Source organism: Mus musculus, chromosome 1, assembly GCF_000001635.26.
Source record: "Mus musculus strain C57BL/6J chromosome 1, GRCm38.p6 C57BL/6J".
Lineage (NCBI taxonomy): Eukaryota > Metazoa > Chordata > Mammalia > Rodentia > Muridae > Mus > Mus musculus.
This window is the reverse complement of record NC_000067.6, coordinates 134,383,075-134,393,126: the sequence shown is the minus strand read 5'-3', so window position 1 is coordinate 134,393,126 and position 10,052 is coordinate 134,383,075. Positions and strand designations below refer to the sequence as shown.

Below are 10,052 nucleotides of genomic sequence, written 5' to 3'. Positions count from 1 at the left end.
ATACATTGTATAAAGAAAAAAGTAAACAATATAAAAAAACTCTCATTTGCATTTTATTGAGTTTTTTAATGTTTTATTAATTACAGAATTAAAATCTATGTCATCTTTTCTTCCTGCTCTCTCTTTCTTTCTTTCTTTCTTTCTTTCTTTCTTTCTTTCTTTCTTCCTTTCTCTCTCTTCCTTCTCTTTCTTCTTTCTTTCTTTCTTTCTTTCTTTCTTTCTTTCTTTCTTTCTTTCTTCTTCCTCCTTCCTCTTCTTCCTCCTCCTTCTTTTTTGAGGCAGTCTTTCTCTGTCTATCTTGTAACAAGCTCTGTAGACCAAACTGGCCTTGAGCTCAATCAGATCCTCCTGTCTCTGCCTCACCAGTGCTGGGATTAAAGGCTTGTACCACCACATCTACATCTTTTTTTTTTTTTTTCTTAAGACAGGGTTTCGAAAACTCTATGAACATGGAATACAGATGTAGCTCAGTGGTGGAATATTTGTCTAGCACATGCAAGACCTGGGTTCAGTTCTCCACATAGCCAAGAATTAACCCAATAAATATTTTTAAACAGCAAAAAAAAAAAAAAAAAAAAAAAGACAGGGTTTCATGTAATAACCCTTGGACACACGGCTTCCTAGTACAGCTTGTGTGTGTGATGTGTGTTCATGTATGTGTTTGTGTGTAATATATGTGTGTGAGATGTATGTGTGTGTGTGAAATGTATGCTTGTGTGTGTTTGTGATATGTGTTTGTGTGTATGTGTGTTTGTGTGTATGTGTGTTTTTGTGATGTATATGTGTTTGTGTGTATACGCATTTGTGTGTTTGTGATGCGGCTTGTGTGTGTGATGTCTTTATGTATATAAATTTGTGTTTGTGATGTGCTTGTATGTATGTGTGTATGTGTGTGCTTGTGTGTGTATGTTTGTATGTTTGTGTTTGTGTATGTTTGTGTGTGTGGTTGTGATGTGTGCACATGTGTTTTGTTATATGTTTGTGTGTATTGTGTGTATGATGTATGTATATTTGTGTGTGATGTGTTTGTATGTGTGTATTTGTGTGTTTGTATTTGTGATATGTGTTTGTGTGTATGTGTGTTTGCATGTGTGTTTGTGATGTGTTTTTATGTGTGTATGTGATGTGTGCTTGTGTTACCTCCTTCCAGCCTAGCAAGGCTGGCTGTGACCATCCGCCACTTAGGCAGAGCCACCTGCTGTGCTGCTTCTCATCCCTCTCCTTTGATGTGCCACTACCTGCCTGAGGCCAAACCTTTCTCTGAGATTTTCCGGAGTTAGCACCGAACTGTGATCTTCGAGAGTTCCCACTAAAAGGCTGATCTGTCTACTTCATAGGAACTTTGCATGGCTGGGAATGGGCCTCCCCTCTACTTTATAAAGCATGTTTGCCGACATTAAAATTGAGCTTTGATCAGAGTCTGATTTGTCTTAGCTCCGTTCTTTCTCCCGTCCGTCTAGTTCCTTTTCTTTCAGCTCGAGTCTGCCATCTCAGCCGTACCATTCCTCTTGAGCCGCTGGACGGCCCGCAACATGCCTGCATGTGTGTTTGTGATGTGTTTGTGTGTGTGTATTTGTGTGTGCTTGTGTGTGTGTGTGATGTGTGCTCACATATGTGTGTTTGTGATGTGTGTGTGTGTGTGTGTAAGTGCACATGAGGAAGCAGAGAATGACTGCCGTGATGTTGCTTAGGAGCACTTTACTCTGTCTGAGACATCAAATCCCTGATCCAGAACGTGCCGCACAGCTCTCCTGACTACACAGCTCTCCTGACTACACAGCTCTCCTGACTACACAGCTCTCCTGACTACACAGCTCTCCTGACTACACAGCTCTCCTGACCTACACAGCTCTCCTGACTACACAGCTCTCCTGACTACACAGCTCTCCTGACTACACAGTTCTCCTGACTACACAGCTCTCCTGACTACACAGCTCTCCTGACCTACACAGCTCTCCTGACTACACAGCTCTCCTGACTACACAGCTCTCCTGACCCACAGGCCGATCTTACAGAGGTTCCCTCCTCTCGGTTTTATCTAGCTTTGTGTCAGTTGACAGGAACCAGCCAGCATAGTGTCCTTTTTGTCCTTTTTGGAGAATAAATTCCATGATCACTGTATTCACAAGGAGAAGACATTTTTGGTCATTCGATGGCTTTATTTCTCCCTTCCTAGACCCTGTCTTATAGAAATCTTACAGTAGCCTCCAACTCTCCTCGTCCTCCACTTTTGTCCAGACTTTGATCTGCATGATCCTGACGGGGTAGTCATGAGATGATGTCACCAGCAATTTTATACAACTAATCTCCATCACAGCATCTTCTTCATAAAATACCATCTGCTCCAACTGACCTCTCACCAATGGTCCTACCAAGTTATAATGAGCACAGCGTTGGGGGTATTCCATGGGGCTGTAGCCCAGTAATAGTTGCCCATGTTTTAATAAGTTCAACCTATTCTTAGTAGAGCCTGTCTCCACTGCTACCTTGATGACTTTTTGTGGCTTATCTAGAACCACCAGCAAGTAGTTGCCTTCTAGAGGGTCCAAGGCCCAGAAGTAGTCATCATTGAGAAAGTAGGCAAACTGTGGATTTGTATTCCAAAACGAGATCATGTCTGTAAAGACAGTCCCAGCAGGATTGTCTGGTCTGCCCAAGTCTTTGTCTCGCTTCGCAGGAAAGCATGTGTCTTCAAACTCAGAGTCCCTGTCCATTCGGTAGAAGACGGAGGGACTGAGGCGGATAGGGACATTTTGAGACAAGAGAAGCCTGAACTCAGAGAGAAGCAAGTGAGTGGGAATGTCCTTGGGGAAGAGGAGCAAGAAGGAAACGAAGCGGGAAAGGTCCTCAGTATGGAAAACCTTTCCGGAGAGCGGCATGCTGGAGAAGTCTAGGCTCACCCAAGGGAGCTGTTTCCAGGCCGGCAAGGCCCAGAAGACATTAGCCAGAAACTTGGGGGCAGTCTTCACATTATCTCCTAGCAACAGGAAGTATTCAGAGAGGTTGAGGGCAAAATTCATGAGAAGGGCAAGACTTGTTTTTTGCCTAGAATATAGTTTTCCACAGGGGGAGGTATCATTTCTGCTCTTTGCTCTGGAGCCACCAAGCCGACCATGGACCACCAGCAGCCTCCCAGAGTCAATGTGAGGCATGAAAAGACCTGAAATGTTGGCAACTGTTTGGTTGAGCCATGTGGGGTCAGTGTCTGACAGGAGGACCAAGACCAGCATATACTCCAGGTCCTGTTCCGAGGAAGCTTGGAACAAGGATGTCATGGTGTCCAAGAGGTGAGTCCTGTGGCTATGTGGCACTGAGAAGATGCCCACCGTCAGCATCCCTAAGGAGCACAAAGACATCCTCAGTACTTCAGCAAGGCAGATGGATCCCAGGGCTTTCTTCCCAGACCCTCACCTAATGCAACTTCCCAAGTCAGGCTCACATCTCCTGGAGTTGTGGGAATTGAATACCTTTCCCAAAGCTACTAAGTCTCACTTGTTTAATACTTTGGAAAGGCTCGGTGGGAGAAGCTTCATGAGAGTAAGGCTCTCTTTAGAATGGAGCTATGTAGTTATTGCCATGTAAGCAAATTATCTTAGCCTGGCCTTGGCCTCTGGAGTTATCTCAATTACTAAGGACTACCCAGCCCCAGACTAGAAGATCTCCAAGTCCCTTTGAAACCTCATGGCTGGCTAGTCCAGTTCACTGGACTGTGCAGTTCAGTGGCCCATAAGTTTCCACTACCTTCTTTTCTGTCTACCCACTTCTGCCCCAGATAACCCTGGCTCCTCTTCTATCTATTTTCCCATCCCTGGATGCCTAGCATGAATGAGTATCACCCCAGACTCTCTCACAGAGTTACTCTGGCCTTTTAATCCTGGTGGACATTCAACGGGGGGTCAGGTGGGAAGAAAAATGAACCTCGGTGGAAACCTGTACCTGCTGGCCCTCACTCAAAGAGCTTGTTTCTTGATAGCTGCCAGCCTAGTTCTTCTGAACCCATTCTCTTTTTCTAGATCAAAGACCTCAGGTGGTGGCTCGTGCCTTTAAGCCAAACACTTGGGAGGCAGAAAGAAAGAAAGAAAGAAAGAAAGAAAGAAAGAAAGAAAGAAAGAAAGAAAGAAAGAAAGAGGGAGGGAGGGAGGGAGAGAAAGGAAGGAAGGAAGGAAGAAAGAAGAAAGAAAGGAAGGAAGGAAGGAAGGAAGGAAGGAAGGAAGGAAGGAAGGAAGGAAGGAAGAAAGACCTTTCGTGGCCCTTGCCAAGTCTAATGGCCCCTCCCACATACTCACTCTTTGGCTGGTAAGAGGCTCCAGCCAGAACTGTGTAGGTGACATGCTGGAGAACATGGGAACTTTCCTGCATCTCTGTGAAGTATTTCAAATGGTTCTTGATTTTGGAGCTGATTTCCTCCTGAGCTATCTGCTGAATCATTTTCTTCTTTTCACTCTGAGTACAAGTGACAACATTATCAGCCCCACGGGTGATTCTTTGATGCCTTGGAGACAACTGGGGGCACGTGCTCCTTAGGGGAGACTGGATGGTCATGAGGATCCATCACGTACAATATCTCAGAGCTTAGCTTGCTGCTCTCCCCACCTGGTCACGAGCCTCCACAGAGCCTTCCCGCCACAGGCACATGGCCCCGGAGTCCTGTAGAGGGAGGGAGGACCTGCCTGCCAAGCCACTACCCACCTGGCATGGCCAAGCTAGCAAATGTGGTCTAACTGGGCTCAGGCCTCTGCTGGGTTCCGAAAGACAGAACCTGGCCCTGCCTTTACTCTTCCCCACACTGGGGAATGTTACTTCTGGTTTCTCATCTGAGAAAGGGCAGGAATATCATTTGTAGGTGCAGTGAAGAGGTAGCTTGTGTCCTGCTGGTCAGCACCTCCTCTATAGGTAGCTGTGTTTCACCCCCTCTCTAGGCCTGGACCTCCTGCTCCTCTTCCTGCCCTCCCCAAATCCCATTTCTCTCAAGCCAACTTAAAGGTAACGTCTTCTCTGACACTGACTGGATTCCTCAGCTGCTCTCCTTTAGGGTTCACGTGAGGAGCCTAGAGGCTTTCACACAAGTGGGACGACCCCTTTCCTGTGATGGGTGGAGAAGCCTCTATCCCTGGTCCTTACCAGCAATGTGTTATGTTGCTGCTTTACATGTGCTGCTGCGATATTGTCTTGAAGAAAGAACCCCAGGATGACTAGGGATGCCAGGACTCGGACGCACATCCACAGGCAGCCTCGCATGGCACCAGGAGCAGCTGTGGAAGGAACGCGAGCAGCAGCAGATCCTGAGGGCCTCCTCAGAGAGCAGGGGTGCTCTTCCGGCTGGCATGCCACATCCCGAGCCCACCCTTCCTGGACTGAGCTTTCCCAATGCCTGATTATTGTCTTAACCTTTTCCTCCCAATTTTTCTCCTGCCCCTGCTTGTAGCCATCTCAGGAAAGACAACCAACAAGGGCTTGACTCTGTGACGCTCCTGCTTTCTGTATGCTCCCAGGTGAACTGGAAGGGATATGTTGCCAAGAAGACAATATGGAGGCTGTAGAGATGACACAGTAGGTAATAGCTCTTGCTACCAGCCCCATCCCTGGGACCTGTATGGTGGAAGGAGAGAACCAATTCCATTCTGTGCATGTGGCCATATATGTCTATACACAGACTTAAACAAATCTGGGTGACATGTAACATGACAGACTTCCCTACACTATCCTGCGATGTGAATTCTGTTCCCAAAGATCTTTGTTTACTCCCCTGGGAGGAATGCCCTGAGTAAGATGTTCCCTCCCTCCTCAGCAATGCAGCTTATTGTGCCCAAGACATTTTGTAAATCCCAATTTCCTATGAGGCATTCTGGATCCTGAGCATATCTGTGATAGCAATGAGAAACACTCAGTATGTTTGTCTTTGTTTCTCTGTGAGCTATTTGAAATAAAAGTTTCACAGAATGCCAGGAAAGGCACTAGCTTAGAGTCCTCTACTGTAGTGGGTAGCCTAGTGCTGCTTATTCTACTACTAATTTGGGGTCCCCAAGACTGGCTGCCCCTAGAGAGAGTCTTCACGTAAGATGCTGAGTGACCCTGCCCCCAAGTTATTTCTGATTGGTAAATAAAGATGCCAACAGTCAATAGCTGGGCAGAAGAGACATAGGTAGAGTTTAGGGTTTTGGGCTTGGAGTCTGAGGAGGACCATGAGGGAAGAGAGTGCAGGTGGAGGAAGAAGCCACCATGGGTTATGTGAGCCATAAGAACAAGACCCTGAGGGCTGGCCAACTGAAGTTAAGAACAGCCCAGATGGAACATAGTAAGTAATGATTCGGGGTTATCGATAGGAAAGTAGATTCTAATAGCATGGAGGGTAGGTATTCACCCAGCTATTGTGCTGTTTAAGGCTAATTATAAATAAAAAGGTTGCGTATGTCTTTTGTCTGGGAACTTAAATAGCCAAGGCTGGGTAGAAACCTCAGGGCAGGATTTAAATAATTATTACTACAACACTAGTTCTGCTGACTCTCCAATTCAACTTCAATTCCTTGGCAAAGGCCACTGGCAGGTTGTGATAGATACTTCTTTTATATATATGTATAGGTATTTTACCTGCATGTAAGTCTGTGGACTACATATGTGTCTGGTGCATGCAGAGGCCAGAAGAGGGTGTTGAATCCTCTGGAACTGTAGTTATAGACCATATATACATATTGTGAGCCACTGGGTGGGTGCTGGGAATGAAACCTGGGTCCCTTGGAAGAACAGCCAGCTCTCCTAACCACTAAGCCTGTCTAGTTCCCATAATAATTTGTTTTTAATGAAGAGGAAATTTAGGGTTAAGTATTAAATTCAAACCAACATCTTCTGGTAGGGGGTTAGTGATACATGAATTAGATCTCATCTCTCAAACCCATACTTACTTTTGGGCATTTTCCTTTCTGGGATTTTGTTAGGTAGATAGACAAGGTTTTGAATAAATACAGAAGGACTTGGCGTGCTTTCTTCATTGTGAACTGCTAGGATCCATAGAAACCTGAAAGAAACCAGAAATTCCTAAACAGGACCACATCATCATTATGTTTTGAGTGCAATTTCCATAGAAGTCTTTCTGGCTAGTAGAAAATGCTGCTTGAAGCTTAACTGGAATAAGGATTTTCTCTGAAAACAAGAAGAAAACAACTTAATGTTGAGGGATGCAGTCCCAGAGTGGCTTCTCTGAAGCTGCTAAGGCTAGTCACCCCTCCCAGGAAGCCCCACCTGACAACCATTGTTCAGCTTGAATGGGGACCATGTGTCAACCAGCCTTACATCAAACACCTCCTTGATGAGGTGAGGAGGAAACATAGTTTCAAAACCAGCCTTCAGTCTTGCTACTTGAAATTTGAGTATTGCCTGCTAGTTTGAGTCAACAAGTATGAATTCTGAGTTGTCCCTTTTTTATCAAAGGGCGCATGGGCTATTCACTGCCATCTGTGTCTTCAGTTGCTGCTCTGTGCAGCCTGGGAGATCACCACAAAATTGTTCTCAAATATCCAGTTGTTTTTTGTGCTTAGAAGTGTCCAGTGGCCTTCTGAAGTCCCCCCCCACCTCCCCCCCCCCTTTTTAATCTGTTCTTTATCACTACTGAGATTGTATTTCCAGTAGCATTGTTCCTTCTCCCTGTTGGGAATCTGAATGAAAATGTCCTCTATAGGTTTGTGTTCAAGTACTTAGTCCCCTGTTGGTGGAACTGTTTGGGAAGGATCAGGGGGTGTGGCCTTGATGGAGGAGGTGTGTCACTGGGGGGTGGGCTTTGAGGTTTCAAAACACTGGTGCCATCCTCACTGTCTCTGCTTTGTGGCTGTGTCTCAAGATGTGAGCACACAGCTACTGCTCTGGTGCCATGCCTGGAAACCTGTTGCCATGCTCCCTACCATGATGGTCATGGACTCTAACCCTCTAAAATGATAAGCCATTTCAGTGGTAGGCCAACAAAGTCTTTCTTCTATCAGTTGCCTTGGTCATGGTGTCTTATGACAGCAATAGAGTGTTGGTGCCGGCCAGTGGTTCACATGTCCGGGTTCGAGCCTGGAAGGCATCTTGGAATCTGGAAGAAAAGAGGGAGCCTAGGCGGGTTGGGAAATAATGGAACCAAGACATGCTAGTCTGTTCAAGGTTCAAATTTTTAATGGCGGACATGCTTTATAAAAGAGGGGGGAAAGTCCATCCCCACCAATTCATTCTTGGAGCCTGGAACCAGCTGCAGGTGATGATGTGCAGGATAGGGCGTAGTTTCCAGAATAGCTGGGGGGGGGGGGCTCTCAGCTGGTAGCAGTATCTTGAAGAGGAACAGCAGCAGCAGCAGAACAATAGAGTGATCCAGGGAGGAAGGCTCCACCCTAGATAATCACCTTAGTGGCTGCAAGGTCAAGTTCTGGCTTAGCCTGCTTCAGGCTTATGGGAGACTACAATAGAGAAGTAGCTAAGACACTCCTTATCCTCCTCCTCTTCCCGGCGTCCTCTTCTACTTCATCCTCCTCTTCTCTTCCTCCTTTTCCTTTTCTTCTACCTCATCCTCTTCCTCTTCTCCTCCTGGTCTTCCTCAAAAGAATCATTTTTACCTTCAGTCTTATAATTCATCTCAAAATACTTTATATGTATGGAATGAAGTAGGTGCCGAAGTTCTTTTTTGTTTGTTTGTTTTTTTTAAACAACTGATATCCCATTCTTCCAGTACCACTGTGGAAAGACTCTTTTTAAATTCGTGTAAATACCTATTAACTGAGTATGTTTGTGTCTCTTTCAGTTTCCCTGAACTATTTGATATCTTTACTATTATACAGACTCTTTTTGCTCCTCCCTCTATGCTTGTCATGGTGGTTGGTTTCTCTGTATTTTTCTAACAGAAGTATAGGATGAATTTTTATATAGAAGACACTGTAAAGTTCTAAGCCTATTTATTTTCCATGGAGATGGCTGTATTAGTTATCTTACATGTTGCTGGAACAAAATTAGTTAACAAAGCAATTAAAGGAAGGGATTGTTGATTTTGGCTCACAGTTCAAGGGTAAATCAGAGTGGCAGAAGCTTCAGGTGGTCTTTGGGGCTGGCAAGATGGCTCAGCGTGCAAGAGCACTGACTACTCTTCCAAAGGTCCTGAGTTCAAATCCCAGCAACCACATGGTGGCTCACAACTACCTGTAATGAGATCTGATGCCCTCTTCTGGTGTGTCTTAAGTCAGCAATAGTGTACTTATGTATAATAATAAATAAATCTTTGGGCTGGAGCAAGCAGGGACTGAAGGAGCAGGGCTGACTGGAGCGAGTGGGCTGACCAGAGCAAGCAGAGGTCCTAAAAAAATTCAATTTCCAACAACCACATGGAGACTCACAACCATCTATACGCTACAGTGTACACATATACATTAAATAAATAAATAAATAAATAAATAAATAAATAAATCTTTTAAAAGAAAGAAGTTCGAGTTGGCCAGTCACCAAGTGGTGGCTTACACCTATCTAGAACTCCAGTTCCAGGAGACATGATGCACCATGAATGCTGCATATGGTGTATAGATATACACAGAGATAAAACACCCATACAAATATAAATAAATAATAAGTAGATAGATTAAGTAAATAAATAAAATTGATTGTGGGAATGACTGCACAGAGAAGAACCCAACAGAGGAAAACCCTGGAATTGATATACATATACAATCTGGCTTCCATATACATCCACACTCATCACAGGTACACGGGCACCTGCATGCACGAGTGCACAAAATACTTGAACAAGTACACATACCACACACATACACACAAAAACAAGAAAATCTAGGTTCTAATTGTGCACATTGGTGGAGCCCTGGGTTTAGAGCTCAGACTTCTTGGAATAAAGATTTCTTGGGAAAACAGGGTCTCTGCCTCTGCCTGCTTAAGGTCCCACAAATAAACTTATAATAAACTCCTCTCTAAAACTTAAACAAAAATATTTCATGGCTAAACTATAATAAGAATATTAATAAAATATTCAAAGTTACTCCTATTGGAAACATTCTTATTTCTGATAATCCTAAACATGAAGAAGTACA

The 10,052-nt window shown here is 44.7% G+C and overlaps 1 protein-coding gene across 3 annotated transcripts; it reads right to left on the bottom strand.

Moving 5' to 3' along the window:
• Positions 1–1,624: 1,624 nt before the first annotated feature.
• Mgat4f (MGAT4 family, member F) lies at positions 1,625–7,196 on the bottom strand. 3 transcript variants are annotated; one of them, XM_006529559.4, is made up of 5 exons: positions 7,121–7,190; positions 6,900–7,012; positions 5,122–5,252; positions 4,287–4,443; positions 1,625–3,337 (listed from the first exon to the last, which is right to left on the bottom strand). In XM_006529559.4, exons 2-5 carry the CDS (start codon positions 6,907–6,909, stop codon positions 2,196–2,198), a joined length of 1,440 nt encoding a protein of 479 aa, XP_006529622.1. In that variant the 5' UTR covers positions 6,910–7,012; positions 7,121–7,190; the 3' UTR covers positions 1,625–2,195. The 3 variants fall into 3 exon arrangements, with proteins under 3 accessions (XP_006529622.1, XP_030109857.1, NP_776132.2); XM_030253997.1 differs by having other exon boundaries at positions 4,287–4,647; positions 6,900–7,196; NM_173771.4 differs by having other exon boundaries at positions 2,144–3,337; positions 6,900–7,187.
• Between the last annotated feature and the right edge of the window lie 2,856 nt (positions 7,197–10,052).